Source organism: Salvelinus namaycush, unplaced genomic scaffold, assembly GCF_016432855.1.
Source record: "Salvelinus namaycush isolate Seneca unplaced genomic scaffold, SaNama_1.0 Scaffold1939, whole genome shotgun sequence".
Taxonomy (NCBI): domain Eukaryota; kingdom Metazoa; phylum Chordata; class Actinopteri; order Salmoniformes; family Salmonidae; genus Salvelinus; species Salvelinus namaycush.
The window spans coordinates 14779-41039 of record NW_024058718.1 but is presented as its reverse complement, the minus strand read 5'-3'; the positions used below and the strand labels follow the sequence as shown (position 1 = coordinate 41039).

The window sequence follows — 26261 nt, the reverse complement described above, 5'->3', positions numbered from 1 at the left end:
TAGGGAACCAAAACGCAGGATCAACTAGGGAACCAAAACGCAGGATCACCTAGGGAACCAAAACGCAGGATCAACTAGGGAACTCAAAATGCAGGGCAGGATCAACTAGGGAACCAAAACGCAGGATCAACTAGGGAACTCAAAATGCAGGGCAGGATCAACTAGGGAACCCAAAACGCAGTGCAGGATCAACTAGGGAACTCAAAACGCAGGGCAGGATCAACTAGGGAACCCAAAACGCAGGGCAGGATCAACTAGGGAACCCAAAACGCAGGATCAACTAGGGAACCAAAACGCAGGATCAACTAGGGAACCAAAACGCAGGATCAACTAGGGAACCCAAAACGCAGGATCAACTAGGGAATCAAAACGCAGGATCAACTAGGGAACCAAAACGCAGGATCAACTAGGGAACTCAAAATGCAGGGCAGGATCAACTAGGGAATCAAAACGCAGGATCAACTTGGGAACCAAAACGCAGGATCAACTTGGGAACCCAAAATGCAGGATCAACTAGGGAACCCAAAATGCAGGATCAACTAGGGAACCCAAAACGCAGGATCAACTAGGGAACCCAAAACGCAGGATCAACTAGGGAACCCAAAACGCAGGATCCACTAGGGAACCAAAATGCAGGGCAGGATCCACTAGGGAACTGAAAACGCAGGATCAACTAGGGAACTCAAGACGCAGGGCAGGATCAACTAGGGAACTCAAAACGCAGGGCAGGATCAACTAGGGAACTCAAAACGCAGGGCAGGATCAACTAGGGAACCAAAACGCAGGATCAACTAGGGAACCAAAACGCAGGATCAACTAGGGAACCAAAACGCAGGATCAACTAGGGAACCAAAACGCAGGATCAACTAGGGAACCAAAACGCAGGATCAACTAGGGAACCAAAACGCAGGATCAACTAGGGAACCAAAACGCAGGATCAACTAGGGAACCAAAACGCAGGATCAACTAGGGAACCAAAACGCAGGATCAACTAGGGAACCAAAACGCAGGATCAACTAGGGAACCAAAACGCAGGATCAACTAGGGAACCAAAACGCAGGATCCACTAGGGAACCAAAACGCAGGATCCACTAGGGAACTCAAAACGCAGGATCCACTAGGGAACTCAAAACGCAGGATCCACTAGGGAACTCAAAACGCAGGGCAGGATCAACTAGGGAACTCAAAACGCAGGGCAGGATCAACTAGGGAACTCAAAACGCAGGGCAGGATCAACTAGGGAACCAAAACGCAGGATCAACTAGGGAACCAAAACGCAGGATCAACTAGGGAACCAAAACGCAGGATCAACTAGGGAACCAAAACGCAGGATCAACTAGGGAACCAAAACGCAGGATCAACTAGGGAACCAAAACGCAGGATCAACTAGGGAACCAAAACGCAGGATCAACTAGGGAACCAAAACGCAGGATCAACTAGGGAACCAAAACGCAGGATCAACTAGGGAACCAAAACGCAGGATCAACTAGGGAACCAAAACGCAGGATCAACTAGGGAACCAAAACGCAGGATCAACTAGGGAACTCAAAATGCAGGGCAGGATCAACTAGGGAACTCAAAATGCAGGGCAGGATCAACTAGGGAACTCAAAATGCAGGGCAGGATCAACTAGGGAACCAAAATGCAGGATCAACTAGGGAACCAAAACGTGGGGCAGTGTTGGTACTCAGGGGCAGTGTTGGTACAGGAATATATCCTCCTACTCTCCTGTCAAACTAACAGACTAATGTTCACCAAACATGACAGTATGGATATACGGAGGCAGGGGGACTTTACCCACCAGGATAGCAGAGACCAGCCCCATCTCAAAAACAGTGGGTCCCAGGTTGAAGACGATAGCAGAGAGGACGAAGGAGATGCCCCTGGTGCCCCTGTCAATGGCCTTTGACATCGCCCCCGTCTGTCGGGACAGGTGGAAGCCCAGGTCCAGGCTGTGGAGGTGTAGGAACACGTTCTTGGCGATACGCCGGATGGAATTCTGGGCCACCTTCCCAAACACGGCGTTACGCAGCTCGTTGAAGAGGGCCGAACCGGCACGGGACACACCGTCTGGGAGAAGAGGGAAAGAGAGGATTTCATCACGGCTTTGGCTACATAGGGGCGGAGCTCAGCGATGAGAAGGGCAAGCCAACCTTTGTAGTTATCAGGTAAAGACAAAAGTGGAGATCCATTGATTTGATTAAACTAGGCAAGACAAATGAAGTTAACCTCAAGTATTTGAACAAATAAAAAAATACTATTAGGACCCAGGTCTGGCTCAAAATGGACATGGCTGACAAATCTAGCCTGAGTTTATCAGAGAGGAGACAGTCCCGGCCAGGCCGTGTAATAATAATAGAGACAGTTACGGCCCAGGCCAGGCCGTGTAATAATAATAATAGAGACAGTCCCGGCCCAGGCCGTGTAATAATAATAATAGAGACAGTCCCGGCCCAGGCCGTGTAATAATAATAGAGACAGTCCCGGCCCAGGCCGTGTAATAATAATAGAGACAGTCCCGGCCCAGGCCGTGTAATAATAATAGAGACAGTCCCGGCCCAGGCCAGGCCGTGTAATAATAATAGAGACAGTCCCGGCCCAGGCCGTGTAATAATAATAGAGACAGTCCCGGCCCAGGCCGTGTAATAATAATAGAGACAGTCCCGGCCCAGGCCGTGTAATAATAATAGAGACAGTCCCGGCCCAGGCCGTGTAATAATAATAATAGAGACAGTCCCGGCCCAGGCCAGGCCGTGTAATAATAATAATAGAGACAGTCCCGGCCCAGGCCGTGTAATAATAATAGAGACAGTCCCGGCCCAGGCCAGGCCGTGTAATAATAATAATAGAGACAGTCCCGGCCCAGGCCGTGTAATAATAATAATAGAGACAGTCCCGGCCCAGGCCGTGTAATAATAATAGAGACAGTCCCGGCCCAGGCCGTGTAATAATAGAGACAGTCCCGGCCCAGGCCAGGCCGTGTAATAATAATAGAGACAGTCCCGGCCCAGGCCAGGCCGTGTAATAATAATAGAGACAGTCCCGGCCCAGGCCAGGCCGTGTAATAATAATAATAGAGACAGTCCCGGCCCAGGCCAGGCCGTGTAATAATAATAGAGACAGTCCCGGCCCAGGCCAGGCCGTGTAATAATAATAATAATAATAATAATAATAGAGACAGTCCCGGCCCAGGCCGTGTAATAATAATAGAGACAGTCCCGGCCCAGGCCGTGTAATAATAATAGAGACAGTCCCGGCCCAGGCCGTGTAATAACAGAGACAGTCCCGGCCCAGGCCGTGTAATAATAATAGAGACAGTCCCGGCCCAGGCCAGGCCGTGTAATAATAGAGACAGTTACGGCCCAGGCCGTGTAATAATAATAATAATAGAGACAGTCCCGGCCCAGGCCAGGCCGTGTAATAATAATAGAGACAGTCCCGGCCCAGGCCAGGCCGTGTAATAATAATAGACAGTCCCGGCCCAGGCCGTGTAATAATAGAGACAGTTACGGCCCAGGCCGTGTAATAATAATAGAGACAGTCCCTGCCCAGGCCAGGCCGTGTAATAATAATAATAATAGAGACAGTCCCGGCCCAGGCCGTGTAATAATAGAGACAGTTACGGCCCAGGCCGTGTAATAATAGAGACAGTCCCGGCCCAGGCCAGGCCGTGTAATAATAGAGACAGTTACGGCCCAGGCCGTGTAATAATAGAGACAGTCCCGGCCCAGGCCAGGCCGTGTAATAATAGAGACAGTCCCGGCCCAGGCCAGGCCGTGTAATAATAGAGACAGTTCCGGGGCCAGACTGGTAACTCTATCGAACTTATCCTCTGCAGCAGAGGTAACTATGGGTCTTCCATTCCTGTGGCGGTCCTCATGAGAGCCAGTTTCATCATAGCGCCTGATGGTTTTCGCGACTGCACTTGAAAAAACTTTCAAAGTTCTTTAAATGTTCCGTATTGACTGACCTTCATGTCTTAAAGTAATGGACTGTCTTTTATCATATCAAACTTTATTTGTCACATGCGCTGAATACAACAAGTTTAGACTTTACCGTGAAATTCTTACTTACAAGCCCTTAACTCTTCTTGAACTGCACTGTTGGTTAAGAAAATATTTACCAAGTAGACTAAAGTAAAAAGTAACACAATAAGAATAACGAGGCTATATACAGGGGGCACCGGTACCAAGTCAGTGTGCAGGGATATAGGTTAGTAGAGGTAATTTGTACATGTATGTAGGGGTGAAGTGACTATGCATAGATTATAAACAGCGAGTAGCAGCTGTGTTAAAACGGGAGGGGGGTGGGGGTCAATGTAAATTGTCCAGTTGAGATTTTATGAATAGTTCAGCAGTCTAATGGCTTGGGGGTAGAAGCTGTTGAGGAGCCATTTGGTCATAGACCTGGCACTCCGGTACGGCAACAGAGAAAATATGTGCTTTCCCCGCCTATTAAATAGGTCCTGGATGGCAGGAAGCTTGGCCCCAGGGATGTACTGGGCCGTTCGCACTACCCTCTGTAGCGCCTTATGGTCAGATGCCTAGCAGTTGCCATACCAGGCGGTGAGGCAACCAGTCAGGATGCTCTCGATGGTGCAGCTGTAGAACATTATGAGGATCTGGGGACCCATAAAAAATCTTTTCGATCTCCTGAGGGGGAAAAGGTTTTGAGGTGCCCTCTTCATGACTGTCTTGGTATGTTTGGACCATGATAGTTTGTTGGTGATGTGGACACCAAAGAACTTGAAACTCAACCCGCTCCACTACAGCCCCGTCGATGTTAAATGGGGGCCTGTCCGGCCCACCTTTTCCTGTAGTCCACGATCATCTCCTTTGTCTTGCTCACATTGAGGGAGAGGTTGTTGTCCTGGCACCACACTGCCAGGTCTCTGACCACCTCCCTATAGGCCGTCTCATTGTTGTCTGTGATCAGGCCAACACTGTTGTGTCGTCAGTAAACATAATGATGATGTTGGAGTCGTGTTTGGCCACACAGTCGTGGGTGAACAGGGAATACAGGAGGGGACTAAGTACACACCCCTGAGGGGCCCCAGTGTTAAGGATCAGCGTGGCAGACGTGTTGTTGCCTACTCTTACCACCTGGGGGTGGCCCGTCAGGAAGTCCAGGATCCAGTTGCAGAGGGAGGTGTTTAGTCCCAGGGTCCTTAGCTTAGTGGGCAATACGGTGTTGAACGCTGAGCTGTAGTCAATGAACAGCATTCTCACATAGGTGTTCCTTTTGTCCAGGTGGGAAAGGGCAGTGGACAATAGAGATTGTATCATCTGTGGATCTGTTGGGGCGGTATGTGAATTGGAGTGGGTCTAGGGTGTCCGGGAGGATGCTGTTGATGTGAGCCATGACCAGCCTTTCAAAGCACTTCATGGCTACCGACGTGAGTGCTACGGGGCGGTAGTCATTTAGGCAGGTTACCTTCGCTTCCTTGGGCACAGGGACTATGGTGGTCTGCTTGAAACATGTAGGTATTACAGACTCGGTCAGGGAGAGGTTGAAACTGTCTGTGAAGACACTTAACAGTTGTTCTGCTCATGCTTTGAGTACATGTCCTGGTAATCCGTATGGCCCAGCGGCTTTGTGAATGTTGACCTGTTTAAAGGTTTTGTTCACATCGGCTACTGAGAGCGTTATCACACAGTCATACAGAACAGCTGGTGCTCTCGTGCATGCTCCAGTGTTGCTTGCCTCAAAGTGATCATAAAAGGCATTTAGCCAGTGTGTAGGCTCGCGTCACTGGGCAGTTCGCGTCTGGGTTTCCCTTTGTAGTCTGTAATAGTTTTCAAGCCCTGCCACATCCGACGAGCGTCAGAGCCGGTGTAGTAGGATTCAATCTCAATCCTGTATTGAGCTTTGCCTGTTTGATGGTTTGTCTGAAGGCATAGCGGAATTTCTTAGAAGCGTCCGGATTAGTCTCCCGCTCCTTGAAAGCGGCAGCTCTAGCCTTTAGCTCGATGCGGATGTTGCCTGTAATCCATGGCTTCTGGTTGGGATATGTACGTACAGTTACTGTGGGGACGACGTCGTCGATGCACTTATTGATGAAGCCGATGACTGAGGTGGTGTACTCCTCAATGCCATTGGATGAATCCCGGAACATATTCCAGTCTGTGCTAGCAAAACAGTCCTGTAGCGTAGCATTCGACCACTTCCGTATAGAAGGAGTCACTGGTACTTCCTGCTTTAGTTTTTGCTTGTAAACAGGAATCATGAGGATAGAATTATGGGCAGATTTGCCAAATGGAGGGTGAGGGAGAGCTGTGTATGCATCTATGTGTGTGGAGTAAAGGTGGTATAGGATTTTTCTTTTCTCTGGTTGCACATGTGAGATGCTGGTAAAAATTTGGTAAAACTGATTTAAGTTTGCAACTAGGAGCACCACTTCTGGGTGAGTTTCTCTTTGCTTATTTGAGCTGTTCTTGCCATAATATGGACTTTTACCAAACAGGGCTATCTTCTGTATACCTCCCCTACTTTGTCACAATACAACAACTGATTTGCTCAAACGCATTAAGGAAAGAAATTCCACAAATTCATTTTTAACAAGGCACACCTGTTTATTGAAATGCATTTCTGGTGACTACCTCATGAAGCTGGTTGAGAGAAGAGCAAGAGTGTGCAAAGCTGTCATCAAGGCAAAGGGTGGCTATTTGAAGAATCTCAAATATAAAATATATTTTGATTTGAGTAACACTTTTTGGGTTACTACATGATTCCATATGTGTTATTTCATAGCTTGTCTTCACTAATATTCTACAATGTAGAAAATAGTAAAAAGAAAAGAAAAACACTTCAATGAGTAGGTGTTCTAAAACTTTTGAGCGGTAGTGTATGTTTGGGCTTCTTGCAGTCAATTTGACTGCAATTTGACCCCCCCGTCCATCCGCTCAAGAAAGAAATTGTAGCGCAGCTGAATCTAGTTGATGATCCCTGCTAGTGTCTACAGGGTTCGTACAGACAGTGGCAAGTCAAATTCAAGGACTTCAGTGCTTTTTCAAACACTAATATTTATTTTCAAGGACCGTCAATTTGTAACAGTTCCTATTATGCAATTATTTCTAGTCACCACCAGACGGCAGTATTTCACCACATTCTCATTGCGAAAAAAACTAACGTACTATTCATCACTACCTTATAATCTCTACTCAATATTACGTGTTTCACTACATACATGAGTGGTAAGTCAGGACTGATGATGTTGACTGTCCCAACACAATGACATGAAAGTGAATTCTGACAGCGTAAAAGGCCCTTCTATTTAAAGATTCTGTCAGGGGACCCTATTTAAATTTTAGGGGACCCCACCTGGGTCTCTGACCCCAAGTTTGGGTACCACTGTACTACAAACCTCTCTCCCTGCTTGTTTCAATGCATCTCTGTCTCTCCCCTTTGCCTCCTTCCTTGCAGCCTAACACCACTGTCTATCTCACTACTCACTGCAAAGAAAAGGTATTTTGTTATGAGAATTTATAGTAACCCAACTTCTGAATATAGCTAGGTAGCTAGCTTAATATCAGTCAACTTCTCTTGCTGTGGGCAGGCTCTGTTCAAGATTAGCTTCTAACTTCCTCCTTCTAGCCAGCTAGTTATACCTAAACATCAGCCACTATTTACCGGTTGTAAACTCATTCTTCGAGTCAGGTTTTTTTTTGTTTGGGGGGGTTGTCTGTTGACAGGAGTCTCTGCCACTTACTACTCTAGATCTGGGTTGAGGTAGTTTGTTTCACCTCTCGGCCTATGTCGTGGGCAGAGTTTCCTGTTGGACAGAGTGGTGAGTGCTAAACAAGGTAAGTCAGAGAGAGAACATAACGATTATACCTGAATCAATCATGATTCCACTCGTTCACAGAGGTAGGTCAATCAGAGGGAGGTCAATCAGAGGGAGGTCAGAGTTAGACACGATTAGAACTCAGATTAATAACATTTAGCGTTCTGAACATTGATCAACGCTAGGACAAGTGGGTATAGAGGGGCAGAACCCCTCTACTACAGCCCCGGATGGGTCTGGCAGAACCCCTCTACTACATCCCCGGATGGGTCTGGCAGAACCCCTCTACTACAGCCCCGGATGGGTCTGGCAGAACCCCTCTACTACAGCCCCGGATGGGTCTGGCAGAACCCCTCTACTACAGCCCCGGATGGGTCTGGCAGAACCGTCTCTACTACAGCCCCGGATGGGTCTGGCAGAACCCCTCTACTACATCCCCGGATGGGTCTGGCAGAACCCCTCTACTACATCCCCGGATGGGTCTGGCAGAACCCCTCTACTACATCCCCGGATGGGTCTGGCAGAACCCCTCTACTACATCCCCGGATGGGTCTGGCAGAACCCCTCTACTACATCCCCGGATGGGTCTGGCAGAACCCCTCTACTACATCCCCGGATGGGTCTGGCAGAACCCCTCTACTACATCCCCGGATGGGTCTGGCAGAACCCCTCTACTACATCCCCGGATGGGTCTGGCAGAACCCCTCTACTACATCCCCGGATGGGTCTGGCAGAACCCCTCTACTACATCCCCGGATGGGTCTGGCAGAACCCCTCTACTACATCCCCGGATGGGTCTGGCGGAACCCCTCTACTACATCCCCGGATGGGTCTGGCGGAACCCCTCTACTACATCCCCGGATGGGTCTGGCGGAACCCCTCTACTACATCCCCGGATGGGTCTGGCGGAACCCCTCTACTACATCCCCGGATGGGTCTGGCGGAACCCCTCTACTACATCCCCGGATGGGTCTGGCAGAACCCCTCTACTACATCCCCGGATGGGTCTGGCAGAACCCCTCTACTACATCCCCGGATGGGTCTGGCAGAACCCCTCTACTACAGCCCCGGATGGGTCTGGCAGAACCCCTCTACTACAGCCCCGGATGGGTCTGGCAGAACCCCTCTACTACAGCCCCGGATGGGTCTGGCAGAACCCTCTACTACATCCCCGGATGGGTCTGGCAGAACCCCTCTACTACATCCCCGGATGGGTCTGGCAGAACCCCTCTACTACATCCCCGGATGGGTCTGGCAGAACCCCTCTACTACATCCCCGGATGGGTCTGGCAGAACCCCTCTACTACAGCCCCGGATGGGTCTGGCGGAACCCCTCTACTACATCCCCGGATGGGTCTGGCAGAACCCCTCTACTACATCCCCGGATGGGTCTGGCGGAACCCCTCTACTACATCCCCGGATGGGTCTGGCGGAACCCCTCTACTACATCCCCGGATGGGTCTGGCGGAACCCCTCTACTACATCCCCGGATGGGTCTGGCGGAACCCCTCTACTACATCCCCGGATGGGTCTGGCGGAACCCCTCTACTACATCCCCGGATGGGTCTGGCGGAACCCTCTACTACAGCCCCGGATGGGTCTGGCGGAACCCTCTACTACATCCCCGGATGGGTCTGGCGGAACCCTCTACTACATCCCCGGATGGGTCTGGCAGAACCCCTCTACTACATCCCCGGATGGGTCTGGCAGAACCCCTCTACTACAGCCCCGGATGGGTCTGGCAGAACCCTCTACTACATCCCCGGATGGGTCTGGCAGAACCCCTCTACTACAGCCCCGGATGGGTCTGGCAGAACCCCTCTACTACAGCCCCGGATGGGTCTGGCGGAACCCCTCTACTACAGCCCCGGATGGGTCTGGCAGAACCCTCTACTACATCCCCGGATGGGTCTGGCGGAACCCCTCTACTACATCCCCGGATGGGTCTGGCAGAACCCCTCTACTACATCCCCGGATGGGTCTGGCAGAACCCCTCTACTACATCCCCGGATGGGTCTGGCAGAACCCCTCTACTACAGCCCCGGATGGGTCTGGCAGAACCCCTCTACTACATCCCCGGATGGGTCTGGCAGAACCCCTCTACTACATCCCCGGATGGGTCTGGCAGAACCCCTCTACTACAGCCCCGGATGGGTCTGGCAGAACCCCTCTACTACAGCCCCGGATGGGTCTGGCAGAACCCCTCTACTACAGCCCCGGATGGGTCTGGCAGAACCCCTCTACTACATCCCCGGATGGGTCTGGCAGAACCCCTCTACTACAGCCCCGGATGGGTCTGGCAGAACCCCTCTACTACAGCCCCGGATGGGTCTGGCAGAACCCCTCTACTACATCCCCGGATGGGTCTGGCAGAACCCCTCTACTACATCCCCGGATGGGTCTGGCAGAACCCCTCTACTACATCCCCGGATGGGTCTGGCAGAACCCTCTGCTACATCCCCGGATGGGTCTGGCAGAACCCCTCTACTACATCCCCGGATGGGTCTGGCAGAACCCCTCTACTACATCCCCGGATGGGTCTGGCAGAACCCCTCTACTACATCCCCGGATGGGTCTGGCAGAACCCCTCTACTACATCCCCGGATGGGTCTGGCAGAACCCCTCTACTACATCCCCGGATGGGTCTGGCAGAACCCCTCTACTACATCCCCGGATGGGTCTGGCAGAACCCTCTGCTACATCCCCGGATGGGTCTGGCAGAACCCTCTGCTACATCCCCGGATGGGTCTGGCGGAACCCTCTGCTACATCCCCGGATGGGTCTGGCGGAACCCCTCTACTACATCCCCGGATGGGTCTGGCGGAACCCTCTACTACATCCCCGGATGGGTCTGGCAGAACCCTCTGCTACATCCCCGGATGGGTCTGGCAGAACCCCTCTACTACATCCCCGGATGGGTCTGGCAGAACCCCTCTACTACATCCCCGGATGGGTCTGGCAGAACCCCTCTACTACATCCCCGGATGGGTCTGGCAGAACCCCTCTACTACATCCCCGGATGGGTCTGGCAGAACCCCTCTACTACAGCCCCGGATGGGTCTGGCAGAACCCCTCTACTACATCCCCGGATGGGTCTGGCAGAACCCCTCTACTACAGCCCCGGATGGGTCTGGCAGAACCCCTCTACTACAGCCCCGGATGGGTCTGGCAGAACCCCTCTACTACAGCCCCGGATGGGTCTGGCAGAACCCCTCTACTACAGCCCCGGATGGGTCTGGCAGAACCCCTCTACTACAGCCCCGGATGGGTCTGGCAGAACCCTCTACTACATCCCCGGATGGGTCTGGCAGAACCCCTCTACTACATCCCCGGATGGGTCTGGCAGAACCCCTCTACTACAGCCCCGGATGGGTCTGGCAGAACCCCTCTACTACATCCCCGGATGGGTCTGGCAGAACCCCTCTACTACATCCCCGGATGGGTCTGGCAGAACCCCTCTACTACAGCCCCGGATGGGTCTGGCAGAACCCTCTCTACTACAGCCCCGGATGGGTCTGGCAGAACCCTCTCTACTACAGCCCCGGATGGGTCTGGCAGAACCCCTCTACTACATCCCCGGATGGGTCTGGCAGAACCCCTCTACTACATCCCCGGATGGGTCTGGCAGAACCCCTCTACTACATCCCCGGATGGGTCTGGCAGAACCCCTCTACTACATCCCCGGATGGGTCTGGCAGAACCCCTCTACTACATCCCCGGATGGGTCTGGCAGAACCCTCTACTACATCCCCGGATGGGTCTGGCAGAACCTCTCTACTACATCCCCGGATGGGTCTGGCAGAACCCCTCTACTACATCCCCGGATGGGTCTGGCAGAACCCTCTACTACAGCCCCGGATGGGTCTGGCAGAACCCCTCTACTACATCCCCGGATGGGTCTGGCAGAACCCTCTACTACATCCCCGGATGGGTCTGGCAGAACCCTCTACTACAGCCCCGGATGGGTCTGGCAGAACCCTCTACTACAGCCCCGGATGGGTCTGGCAGAACCCTCTACTACAGCCCCGGATGGGTCTGGCAGAACCCTCTACTACATCCCCGGATGGGTCTGGCAGAACCCTCTACTACATCCCCGGATGGGTCTGGCAGAACCCTCTACTACATCCCCGGATGGGTCTGGCAGAACCCCTCTACTACATCCCCGGATGGGTCTGGCAGAACCCTCTACTACAGCCCCGGATGGGTCTGGCAGAACCCCTCTACTACATCGCCGGATGGGTCTGGCAGAACCCCTCTACTACATCCCCGGATGGGTCTGGCAGAACCCCTCTACTACATCCCCGGATGGGTCTGGCAGAACCCCTCTACTACATCCCCGGATGGGTCTGGCAGAACCCCTCTACTACATCCCCGGATGGGTCTGGCAGAACCCCTCTACTACATCCCCGGATGGGTCTGGCAGAACCCCTCTACTACATCCCCGGATGGGTCTGGCAGAACCCCTCTACTACATCCCCGGATGGGTCTGGCAGAACCCCTCTACTACATCCCCGGATGGGTCTGGCAGAACCCCTCTACTACATCCCCGGATGGGTCTGGCAGAACCCCTCTACTACATCCCCGGATGGGTCTGGCAGAACCCCTCTACTACATCCCCGGATGGGTCTGGCAGAACCCCTCTACTACATCCCCGGATGGGTCTGGCAGAACCCCTCTACTACATCCCCGGATGGGTCTGGCAGAACCCCTCTACTACAGCCCCGGATGGGTCTGGCAGAACCCCTCTACTACAGCCCCGGATGGGTCTGGCAGAACCCCTCTACTACAGCCCCGGATGGGTCTGGCAGAACCCCTCTACTACAGCCCCGGATGGGTCTGGCAGAACCCCTCTACTACAGCCCCGGATGGGTCTGGCAGAACCCCTCTACTACAGCCCCGGATGGGTCTGGCAGAACCCCTCTACTACAGCCCCGGATGGGTCTGGCAGAACCCCTCTACTACATCCCCGGATGGGTCTGGCAGAACCCCTCTACTACATCCCCGGATGGGTCTGGAAAAACCATTCATAAACGTCAATATCCTGCAGGCAGGGTTGAATCTGCCTGGCTGAGAGGCAGTGTGGTCAGAATGAGCGATCTCACCTGGCCTAATCACTCAGTTCTGTATCTGCCAGGAATTCGCAAGGCCAATATATTTTCTTAAATATTTTTAATTTTAACATTTAACAATTTTCTGTTCCCCTCTCAAGTACTTTTCAAGTACCAACTTAAGAAAATGTCAGATTTTCAAGGTATTCCAGTACTTGAATTTCAGTATGCCAAATTCAAATACTTTAAGCACCTCGAGCGAATCCTGGTGTCTAGCTAGCTGCCAACAGGACTGTCTGCCGACGAACGTTGTTCATTAGTTGTTTTCATCAGCAGTCAGAGCCACGGTTAGAGGATGGAGGCAGTCTGGGCTCACAGAAAGGACTGGTCACCCACACCCTGACCTCTGACCTCTAGTCTATTCACACAGAGGTTGACATCGGCATCTATTCACCAGCCACAGAGTGACAGCAGAGAGGTCGGGACACAGAGCTAAGACTAGGTTTGATATACTTGTTGTTTAATGGTTCCCAGATAGATTCTATAATGACTCCTGGACTGTGACAATATTCTGTTCCAAGATATTCAAATACATTTATTTTTGTGGGACTTACAGCCAATCAGAACAGCAGTTGCCATGGTAGCCACGGTGCTGGGGGCATCGCTCAGGTTCAACATGTGACCTGACAGTCCATTCAGCTCGTCCACAGCATACTTAAACATGAAGGGTACCATCACGTTGGTCATCTAGGGAGCAAAGGGGAGAGAGAGAGAGAGAGAGATGTGAAATCATTCATTTCCACTCTGATGGTAGAAGCTAGGTGCAATACGGCTGGCTGTGTGTGGGCTTGTATTACTATCCTGATGGGGACCGGAGATGCCTAAAAGTCAGGATAGTAAAACAAGGAAAAGTCAATATTCCACAGGTAAGCTAACGGTTCCAGAAATAAGGAATGCAGTCAGACTCTATAGACCTCCAGATCTACATGAATGACTGGCAAACATACCCACCACCTCCGGTTATATTGGGTAACTACCAACCAAAACATTTTATTCAATATATATTTAAAACAAATATTCAATGAATGTTACAGGAAACACACTCAGGCACCAAATTACTACAAGACAAAACAGCTCAATCAAGCCTGATGGTGGTGTTAGTAGGAAAGCAAAGACTTTTTATTTTAAATATGGAAACACACTTTTAAAAGGAAGTGGAACGAGGTAATGTCTTAGTGTGGGAAAGAATACATTACCTTACCTTGTATGCGGTAAAAAAAAAAAAATATTATGGGAGCACCTCCTCTAAGAGTATGAATCAGGCTGTCTGAGAAGGTTTGAATCTTAGGCTACCTGCCTACACATTGTTGAGGAGCTTGGAGGGTACTACGGTGTTGAACGCTGAGCTGTAGTCAATGAACAGCATTCTTACATAGGTATTCCACGTGTCCAGATGGGTTAGGGCAGTGTGGAGTATTATTCTGTCATCTATGGATCTGTAGGGGCGGTATGCGAATTGGAGTGGGTCCAGGGTGTCTGGGATGATGGTGTTGATGTGAGCCTTTCATGGCTATAGGATGTAAAATGTGCTACGGGCGATAGTCATTTAGGAAGGTCACCTTGGCATTCTTGGGCACGGGGTCTATGGTGGTCTGCTTGAAACATGTTGGCATTACAGACTGGGTCATGGATAGGTTGAAAATGTCTGTGAAGAGTACATGTCCTGGTATTCTGTCTGGCCTTGCGAATATTAACCTGTTCAAAAGATCTTATGCACATCGGCTACGGCGCCGAGACCACACAGTAGTCTGGAACAGCTGGCGCTATCATGCATGGTTCAGTGTTGCTTGCCTCAAAGTGAGCATATAAAAAGCATTTAGCTTGTCTGGTAGGACATCTCGTTGTGCGGTTTCCCCCTTTGTAATCCATGATAGTTTGCAAGCCCTGCCACAGTCGTTGAGCGTCAGAGCCAGTGTAGTAGGATTCGATCTTAGTCCTATATTGACGCTTTGCCTGTTTGATGGCTCGTCTCTCTTTCTAAAATCGGGCAATACAGCCCAATAGTCAATGAATGAATGATACAGGTTACATTTTCCAGCTTTAACCTTCATCACAATAGGGGCTGAGTGTTTACAATACTGTCCCTCTGGGCTCCTGGAACTAACCTAACCACTGCTGCCTAGACAACTGAAATGCAAAACAGCCAAACCATGACTACTGCTACAATAACCTCGCCCCGGGCTATTGCATACAGTACTTAAGCCTGCGATATCAACAATTCAAAGTTGGCCTTTGTGGGTGTGATCCAAGAATTATATGGGAGTGACCTTACTGAGTAAAGGTAATTTAAGCGAATCACATGTCTGCGAGGAGTGGCTCCAAATGGAAGCAAGACACATATAGGGGAGGGTTAGGGGAAAGTGCTGTGAGAGATGATTGGTTGGAAGATTAAGCCGATGCACTGGGAGCATCTCCTTGTCTTTCTATTGGCTAATGAAGGACAAGTTTGACGAGTTGGTCCACCAGACTCGTTGCGCATTTGGGAGGAAGTGTCTGGTAACAAGATTACTGGTACGATGGATGGGGTCTTTTCCAATTATAAAGCTGAAGATAATCCTTGTTTAACACACCAATCTAGACATCTGGTGAAATAGACTGAGGTAGAGATAAAGACATAGACAGAGAGATGGGGATACTCTGTGCTGGCCCTCAGGCTATGGCAGGACAGGGGAATCGAGCAGATACAGATACATACACTAATACAAGCTTGAAAACCAGACAGACGACACAGTAATACATTGGAGGATTTAGAGAGCATATTAAAAGGAGAACAATACAAAGATAACAGGAGTCATGCAGTGGCAGGATGGGCTCATGTGAGTGCTGTTATAACAACAAATCTTAGTTAACTTCTAGTTATAAACAGTGGCGTAACACGCGCCCCTGCAGCCCCCGTCGGTATGTCTAAATACCCCGGTACCACCCAATAGCCCGGCACCGCCCAATAGCCCGGCACGGCACCGCCCAATAGCCCGGCCCAATATCCCGGTACGGCACCGCCCAATATCCCGGTACGGCACCGCCCAATATCCCGGTACGGCACCGCCCAATATCCCGGTACGGCACCGCCCAATATCCCGGTACGGTACCGCCCAATACCCTGGTACGGCACCGCCCAATACCCTGGTACGGCACCGCCCAATATCCCGGCACGGCACCGCCCAATACCCCGGCACGGTACCGCCCAATACCCCGGTACGGCACCGCCCAATATCCCGGCACGGTACCGCCCAATACCCCGGCACGGTACCGCCCAATACGGCACCGCCCAATACCCCGGTACGGCACCGCCCAATACCCCGGCACGGCACCGCCCAATACCCCGGCACGGCACCGCCCAATACCCCGGCACGGTACCGCCCAATACCCCGGCACGGTACCGCCCAATACCCCGGCACGGTACCGCCCAATACCCCGGTACGGTACCGCCCAATATACCGGCACGGAACCGCCCAATACCCCGGTACGGTACCGCCCAATATCCCGGTACGGTACCGCCCAAGCCAGGTTTCACTCAGCCTACAGTGCTTATAGAAAGTCAATCATGGGATTTATTCACATTTTATTACAAATAGGATTCAAATGGAATTGAATTGTAAATTTGTTCAACGATCTGCATGAGCTGGCGCCAAACCAGAGAAAATGATTTAGTGTAGAGGTGCTGACTAACGCAGAATAAACTGGAAGCTATAAAAACAAAGAGAGAGTCACTCTCTCCACATGTATAACCTCCCAGTAATTTATTGGGTCAAAAAATCTGTGTTTCAGCATCACTGTGCCTTCTTCCAATGATCTACACAAAATACTCTGTCAAAGTAAAAAATAATAATAATGAAAACAGTAATATATCTTCATTGCATAAGTATTCAGCTCCCTGAGTCAATACATGTTAGAAACACATCTAATAGCGATTCCAGCTGGGAGTCTTCTTGGTTAACTCTCATGAGAGCGTTGCAGACCTGGATTCTGCTAAATGTTCCCATTATTAATTTTTTTATCTTAAAGTTCTTTCAAGGTGTTGGGGATTATGGCTAGACAACCATTTTCAAGTCTTGACGTAGATCTTCGAGCAGATTTAAGTAAAAAAAACTAACTTGGCCACTCGAGCATTCACTGTCTTCTTGGTAAGCAACTCCAGTGTAGATTTGGCATTGTGTTTTAGGTTATTGTCCTGCTGAAATGTGAATTCATCTCCCAGTGTCTGGTGGAAAGCGGACTGAACCAGGTTTTACTCTAGGATTTTCCTGTGCTTAATTCCATCCCTTTCTTTTCATCCTGAAAAACTCCCCAGTCTTCTGTCAATGTCAAGAATACCAATAACCATGCTTGAAAATAATGAGGCAGTTACTCAATGATGCGTTTGATTCTCCACAAACGTTAAGGCTTTGCATTTAGGCCCAACATGTGTTGTTGTGGTACAGTATTACTTTAGTGCCTCAGTGCCTCAAACATATGAATGTTTCGGAATATGTGTATTTTTTTCCACTCTTGTCATTTAGGTCATTATTGTGGAATCACCACAATGCTGTTGATCCATCCTCAGTTCACCCATCACAGCCATCGAACTCTGTAGCCATTTTAAAATCACCGATGGCCTCATGGTGACATCCCTAAGCAGTTTCCTTCCTCTCCTGCAGCTCAGTCCAGTAGGGCGCGTGGTTTACAGTGTTTTCCTGTCGGCTATACAGCCGATTGCAGACTAACTTTCAGCCGGGTTACTAGAGCCGCTAGTCAGAAGAAAAAAAGTCTGCTGAGCCCTCTCCCGCTAGAATTAACCTAATGTAGCAGGCGTAAAAGAGAACACCTGAGCGTAATCGGCACATCCGGTTGAAGATGGCTGTATCCCTGAGAACCAGAAGCAGCCGGTTGAAGATGGCTGTATCCCTGAGAACCAGAAGCAGCCGGTTGAAGATGGCTGTATCCCTGAGAACCAGAAGCAGCCGGTTGAAGATGGCTGTATCCCTGAGAACCAGAAGCAGCCGGTTGAAGATGGCTGTATCCCTGAGAACCAGAAGCAGCCGGTTGAAGATGGCTGTATCCCTGAGAACCAGAAGCAGCCGGTTGAAGATGGCTGTATCCCTGAGAACCAGAAGCAGCCGGTTGAAGATGGCTGTATCCCTGAGAACCAGAAGCAGCCGGTTGAAGATGGCTGTATCCCTGAGAACCAGAAGCAGCCGGTTGAAGATGGCTGTATCCCTGAGAACCAGAAGCAGCCGGTTGAAGATGGCTGTATCCCTGAGAACCAGAAGCAGCCGGTTGAAGATGGCTGTATCCCTGAGAACCAGAAGCAGCCGGTTGAAGATGGCTGTATCCCTGAGAACCAGAAGCAGCCGGTTGAAGATGGCTGTATCCCTGAGAACCAGAAGCAGCCGGTTGAAGATGGCTGTATCCCTGAGAACCAGAAGGAGCCGGTTGAAGATGGCTGTATCCCTGAGAACCAGAAGCAGCCGGTTGAAGATGGCTGTATCCCTGAGAACCAGAAGCAGCCGGTTGAAGATGGCTGTATCCCTGAGAACCAGAAGCAGCCGGTTGAAGATGGCTGTATCCCTGAGAACCAGAAGCAGCCGGTTGTTGGCAACTCCGATTAGGGTGCACTAGAACGAACAATATGCATCTTCTAGACAGGAGCCTGTCAGTCACAAAGGTGACAGAGAAACACTGCTGGTTTGACAGTCTGCTGTCTGTCCCGCCTCTCCGTACCTGGGTGTGTTATGTGCGCTGAGGCTGGGGTTGAATTTCTACACGGGAGGGAGAAAGCATCAATTTACACGTCCCGTATATAAATGGGAGTGAAAAATGTACACGTCCCATATAATGTGAGTGAATAGCCTATAACGATGAGTCCAAATCCACTTAGCCTATTGTTTTCTGGAACATTCATTTATTTTCCTTCTCGGTCCGACATTAACACTGGCCCAGGACCAGTAAAAACACATGGGGACAGTGGAGCTCGTCAGGCCAGTAACATTAACACTGGCCCAGGACCAGTAAAAACACATGGGGACAGTGGAGCTCGTCAGGCCAGTAACATTAACACTGGCCCAGGACCAGTAAAAACACATGGGGACAGTGGAGCTCGTCAGGCCAGTAACATTAACACTGGTCCAGGACCAGTAAAAACACATGGGGACAGTGGAGCTCGTCAGGCCAGTAACATTAACACTGGCCCAGGACCAGTAAAAACACATGGGGACAGTGGAGCTCGTCAGGCCAGTAACATTAACACTGGCCCAGGACCAGTAAAAACACATGGGGACAGTGGAGCTCGTCAGGCCAGTAACATTAACACTGGCCCAGGACCAGTAAAAACACATGGGGACAGTGGAGCTCGTCAGGCCAGTAACATTAACACTGGTCCAGGACCAGTAAAAACACATGGGGACAGTGGAGCTCGTCAGGCCAGTAACATTAACACTGGCCCAGGACCAGTAAAAACACATGGGGACAGTGGAGCTCGTCAGGCCAGTAACATTAACACTGGCCCAGGACCAGTAAAAACACATGGGGACAGTGGAGCTCGTCAGGCCAGTAACATTAACACTGGTCCAGGACCAGTAAAAACACATGGGGACAGTGGAGCTCGTCAGGCCAGTAACATTAACACTGGCCCAGGACCAGTAAAAACACATGGGGACAGTGGAGCTCGTCAGGCCAGTAACATTAACACTGGCCCAGGACCAGTAAAAACACATGGGGACAGTGGAGCTCGTCAGGCCAGTAACATTAACACTGGCCCAGGACCAGTAAAAACACATGGGGACAGTGGAGCTCGTCAGGCCAGTAACATTAACACTGGCCCAGGACCAGTAAAAACACATGGGGACAGTGGAGCTCGTCAGGCCAGTAACATTAACACTGACCCAGGACCAGTAAAAACACATGGGGACAGTGGAGCTCGTCAGGCCAGTAACATTAACACTGGCCCAGGACCAGTAAAAACACATGGGGACAGTGGAGCTCGTCAGGCCAGTAACATTAACACTGGTCCAGGACCAGTAAAAACACATGGGGACAGTGGAGCTCGTCAGGCCAGTAACATTAACACTGGCCCAGGACCAGTAAAAACACATGGGGACAGTGGAGCTCGTCAGGCCAGTAACATTAACACTGGCCCAGGACCAGTAAAAACACATGGGGACAGTGGAGCTCGTCAGGCCAGTAACATTAACACTGGCCCAGGACCAGTAAAAACACATGGGGACAGTGGAGCTCGTCAGGCCAGTAACATTAACACTGGCCCAGGACCAGTAAAAACACATGGGGACAGTGGAGCTCGTCAGGCCAGTAACATTAACACTGGTCCAGGACCAGTAAAAACACATGGGGACAGTGGAGCTCGTCAGGCCAGTAACATTAACACTGGCCCAGGACCAGTAAAAACACATGGGGACAGTGGAGCTCGTCAGGCCAGTAACATTAACACTGGCCCAGGACCAGTAAAAACACATGGGGACAGTGGAGCTCGTCAGGCCAGTAACATTAACACTGGCCCAGGACCAGTAAAAACACATGGGGACAGTGGAGCTCGTCAGGCCAGTAACATTAACACTGGTCCAGGACCAGTAAAAACACATGGGGACAGTGGAGCTCGTCAGGCCAGTAACATTAACACTGGCCCAGGACCAGTAAAAACACATGGGGACAGTGGAGCTCGTCAGGCCAGTAACATTAACACTGGCCCAGGACCAGTAAAAACACATGGGGACAGTGGAGCTCGTCAGGCCAGTAACATTAACACTGGTCCAGGACCAGTAAAAACACATGGGGACAGTGGAGCTCGTCAGGCCAGTAACATTAACACTGGCCCAGGACCAGTAAAAACACATGGGGACAGTGGAGCTCGTCAGGCCAGTAACATTAACACTGGCCCAGGACCAGTAAAAACACATGGGGACAGTGGAGCTCGTCAGGCCAGTAACATTAACACTGGCCCAGGACCAGTAAAAACACATGGGGACAGTGGAGCTCGTCAGGCCAGTAACATTAACACTGGCCCAGGACCAGTAAAAACACATGGGGACAGTGGAGCTCGTCAGGCCAGTAACATTAACACTGGTCCAGGACCAGTAAAAACACATGGGGACAGTGGAGCTCGTCAGGCCAGTAACATTAACACTGGCCCAGGACCAGTAAAAACACATGGGGACAGTGGAGCTCGTCAGGCCAGTAACATTAACACTGGCCCAGGACCAGTAAAAACACATGGGGACAGTGGAGCTCGTCAGGCCAGTAACATTAACACTGGTCCAGGACCAGTAAAAACACATGGGGACAGTGGAGCTCGTCAGGCCAGTAACATTAACACTGGCCCAGGACCAGTAAAAACACATGGGGACAGTGGAGCTCGTCAGGCCAGTAACATTAACACTGACCCAGGACCAGTAAAAACACATGGGGACAGTGGAGCTCGTCAGGCCAGTAACATTAACACTGACCCAGGACCAGTAAAAACACATGCCCCATGTGGAGCTCGTCAGGCCAGTAACATTAACACTGGCCCAGGACCAGTAAAAACACATGGGGACAGTGGAGCTCGTCAGGCCAGTAACATTAACACTGGCCCAGGACCAGTAAAAACACATGGGGACAGTGGAGCTCGTCAGGCCAGTAACATTAACACTGGCCCAGGACCAGTAAAAACACATGGGGACAGTGGAGCTCGTCAGGCCAGTAACATTAACACTGGCCCAGGACCAGTAAAAACACATGGGGACAGTGGAGCTCGTCAGGCCAGTAACATTAACACTGGCCCAGGACCAGTAAAAACACATGGGGACAGTGGAGCTCGTCAGGCCAGTAACATTAACACTGGCCCAGGACCAGTAAAAACACATGGGGACAGTGGAGCTCGTCAGGCCAGTAACATTAACACTGGTCCAGGACCAGTAAAAACACATGGGGACAGTGGAGCTCGTCAGGCCAGTAACATTAACACTGGCCCAGGACCAGTAAAAACACATGGGGACAGTGGAGCTCGTCAGGCCAGTAACATTAACACTGACCCAGGACCAGTAAAAACACATGGGGACAGTGGAGCTCGTCAGGCCAGTAACATTAACACTGGCCCAGGACCAGTAAAAACACATGGGGACAGTGGAGCTCGTCAGGCCAGTAACATTAACACTGACCCAGGACCAGTAAAAACACATGCCCCATGTGGAGCTCGTCAGGCCAGTAACATTAACACTGGTCCAGGACCAGTAAAAACACATGGGGACAGTGGAGCTCGTCAGGCCAGTAACATTAACACTGGCCCAGGACCAGTAAAAACACATGGGGACAGTGGAGCTCGTCAGGCCAGTAACATTAACACTGGTCCAGGACCAGTAAAAACACATGGGGACAGTGGAGCTCGTCAGGCCAGTAACATTAACACTGACCCAGGACCAGTAAAAACACATGCCCCATGTGGAGCTCGTCAGGCCAGTAACATTAACACTGGTCCAGGACCAGTAAAAACACATGGGGACAGTGGAGCTCGTCAGGCCAGTAACATTAACACTGACCCAGGACCAGTAAAAACACATGGGGACAGTGGAGCTCGTCAGGCCAGTAACATTAACACTGGCCCAGGACCAGTAAAAACACATGGGGACAGTGGAGCTCGTCAGGCCAGTAACATTAACACTGGTCCAGGACCAGTAAAAACACATGGGGACAGTGGAGCTCGTCAGGCCAGTAACATTAACACTGACCCAGGACCAGTAAAAACACATGGGGACAGTGGAGCTCGTCAGGCCAGTAACATTAACACTGACCCAGGACCAGTAAAAACACATGGGGACAGTGGAGCTCGTCAGGCCAGTAACATTAACACTGGTCCAGGACCAGTAAAAACACATGGGGACAGTGGAGCTCGTCAGGCCAGTAACATTAACACTGACCCAGGACCAGTAAAAACACATGGGGACAGTGGAGCTCGTCAGGCCAGTAACATTAACACTGGTCCAGGACCAGTAAAAACACATGGGGACAGTGGAGCTCGTCAGGCCAGTAACATTAACACTGACCCAGGACCAGTAAAAACACATGGGGACAGTGGAGCTCGTCAGGCCAGTAACATTAACACTGACCCAGGACCAGTAAAAACACATGGGGACAGTGGAGCTCGTCAGGCCAGTAACATTAACACTGGCCCAGGACCAGTAAAAACACATGGGGACAGTGGAGCTCGTCAGGCCAGTAACATTAACACTGGCCCAGGACCAGTAAAAACACATGGGGACAGTGGAGCTCGTCAGGCCAGTAACATTAACACTGACCCAGGACCAGTAAAAACACATGGGGACAGTGGAGCTCGTCAGGCCAGTAACATTAACACTGACCCAGGACCAGTAAAAACACATGGGGACAGTGGAGCTCATCAGGCCAGTAACATTAACACTGACCCAGGACCAGTAAAAACACATGGGGACAGTGGAGCTCGTCAGGCCAGTAACATTAACACTGGCCCAGGACCAGTAAAAACACATGGGGACAGTGGAGCTCGTCAGGCCAGTAACATTAACACTGACCCAGGACCAGTAAAAACACATGGGGACAGTGGAGCTCGTCAGGCCAGTAACATTAACACTGGTCCAGGACCAGTAAAAACACATGGGGACAGTGGAGCTCGTCAGGCCAGTAACATTAACACTGACCCAGGACCAGTAAAAACACATGGGGACAGTGGAGCTCGTCAGGCCAGTAACATTAACACTGGTCCAGGACCAGTAAAAACACATGGGGACAGTGGAGCTCGTCAGGCCAGTAACATTAACACTGACCCAGGACCAGTAAAAACACATGGGGACAGTGGAGCTCGTCAGGCCAGTAACATTAACACTGACCCAGGACCAGTAAAAACACATGGGGACAGTGGAGCTCGTCAGGCCAGTAACATTAACACTGGCCCAGGACCAGTAAAAACACATGGGGACAGTGGAGCTCGTCAGGCCAGTAACATTAACACTGACCCAGGACCAGTAAAAACACATGGGGACAGTGGAGCTCGTCAGGCCAGTAACATTAACACTGGCCCAGGACCAGTAAAAACACATGGGGACAGTGGAGCTCGTCAGGCCAGTAACTTTTCAAAGCTTTTTTGCATTCCAGTTCAACATTTACCTGCTCTGTCTACTACTGAAAACCATTGAAGATGTAAATATCATGCTCTTTGTATTTGGAGCAATACGATTGGCCATTCATTCAAGCATTACCACGCTCCCACGAGTCACAACCTCTCTAAGCAGTCCAGGAGTTGATGCCTTATTTAACTAGGCAAGTCAGTTAAGAACAAATTCTTATTTTCATTGATGGTCTAGGAACAGTGGGTTAACTGCCTTGTTCAGGGGCAGAGGGACAGATTTTAACCTTGTCAGATCAGGGATTCAATCCGGCAACCTTTCGGTTAACTAGTCCAACTCTCTAACCACTAGGCTACCTGCTCTAACCACTAGGCTACCTGCTCTAACCACTAGGCTACCTGCTCTAACCACTAGGCTACCTGCTCTAACCACTAGGCTACCTGCTCTAACCACTAGGCTACCTGCTCTAACCACTAGGCTACCTGCTAGGCTACCTGCCGCCCCATATATGGGGGACAGAGGAAGGGTTAGTCTTTCAAAAATCATGTCAACTCCTATTATTTCACCCAGAGTGAGTCCATGTAACTTATTTCGCCCAGAGTGAGTCCATGTAACTTATTTCACCCAGTGAGAGTCCATGTAACTTATTTCGCCCAGAGTGAGTCCATGTAACTTATTTCGCCCAGTGAGAGTCCATGTAACTTATTTCGCCCAGAGTGAGTCCATGTAACTTATTTCGCCCAGAGTGAGTCCATGTAACTTATTTCGCCCAGAGTGAGTCCATGTAACTTATTTCGCCCAGAGTGAGTCCATGTAACTTATTTCGCCCAGAGTGAGTCCATGTAACTTATTTCGCCCAGAGTGAGTCCATGTAACTTATTTCGCCCAGAGTGAGTCCATGTAACTTATTTCGCCCAGAGTGAGTCCATGTAACTTATTTCGCCCAGAGTGAGTCCATGTAACTTATTTCGCCCAGAGTGAGTCCATGTAACTTATTTCGCCCAGAGTGAGTCCATGTAACTTATTTCGCCCAGAGTGAGTCCATGTAACTTATTTCGCCCAGAGTGAGTCCATGTAACTTATTTCACCCAGAGTGAGTCCATGTAACTTATTTCACCCAGAGTGAGTCCATGTAACTTATTTCACCCAGAGTGAGTCCATATAACTTATTTCACCCAGAGTGAGTCCATGTAACTTATTTCACCCAGTGAGTCCATGTAACTTATTTCACCCAGTGAGTCCATGTAACTTATTTCACCCAGAGTGAGTCCATGTAACTTATTTCACCCAGAGTGAGTCCATGTAACTTATTTCACCCAGAGTGAGTCCATGTAACTTATTTCACCCAGTGAGTCCATGTAACTTTTCACCCAGTGAGTCCATGTAACTTATTTCACCCAGTGAGTCCACGTAACTTATTTCACCCAGTGAGTCCATGTAACTTATTATGTGATTTATTAAGACACATTTTACTCCTGAACTATATTTGAGTTATTTAATTGTTATTAATTTGTAAAAATGTGTAGAATTCTCTGTTCTCTTTGACATTGAGTAGATATTATATTTCAATCTCACATCGTAAAGCAACAAAATGTGAAAAAGTTGAGGTGTAAACTTTCTAGAAGCACTGTACCTCTAACCAGCAGCTGTCTGTCTTCCATCAGCTTACCTTAGCTCCAGCCAGCAGATGTGTGTGTGTGTGTGTGTGTGTGTGTGTGTGTGTGTGTGTGTGTGTGTGTGTGTGTGTGTGTGTGTGTGTGTGTGTGTGTGTGTGTGTGTCCCATGAGCCTACCTTAGCTCCAGCCAGCAGATGTGCGTGTGTGTGTGTGTGTGTGTGTGTGTGTGTGTGTGTGTGTGTGTGTGTGTGTGTGTGTGTGTGTGTGTCCCATGAGCCTACCTTAGCTCCAGCCAGCAGATGTGCGTGTGTGTGTGTGTGTGTGTGTGTGTGTTGTGTGTGTGTGTGTTGTGTGTCCCATCAGCCTACCTTAGCTCCAGCCAGCAGCCCCAGGGCGATGGCTACTCTAGCCCGTAGATCAGGTCGGTCCTTGGGCCACACGTAGGACAACATGTTAGACAGGATGGTCCTGGAATTCACCTCCTTCAACTGCCACCAGGACACAACAGGAAAAAGACTGTTAGACGATAGAATGGTTTATTCACAAGGCTCAATTGATAGAGCATGGCGGTTGCAGTGACGAGGAATTTGGGTTTGAATCCCGCTGGGGCCTCCCATACACAAAAAATGTACGCACACAAGACTAAGTTGCTTCGGATAAAAGCGGCTGCTGAATGGCATCCATGATT

The 26261-nt window shown here is 50.4% G+C and overlaps 1 protein-coding gene across 1 annotated transcript; it reads right to left on the bottom strand.

Moving 5' to 3' along the window:
• Window positions 1-1801: 1801 nt before the first annotated feature.
• LOC120037860 (ATP-binding cassette sub-family B member 7, mitochondrial-like) lies at window positions 1802-26056 on the bottom strand (the record flags this gene model as incomplete). The annotated part of the gene is made up of 3 exons (XM_038983826.1): window positions 25942-26056; window positions 13446-13578; window positions 1802-2070 (listed from the first exon to the last, which is right to left on the bottom strand). Coding segments are annotated over exons 1-3 (486 nt in total), but the record flags the coding sequence as incomplete, so codon positions are not given.
• Between the last annotated feature and the right edge of the window lie 205 nt (window positions 26057-26261).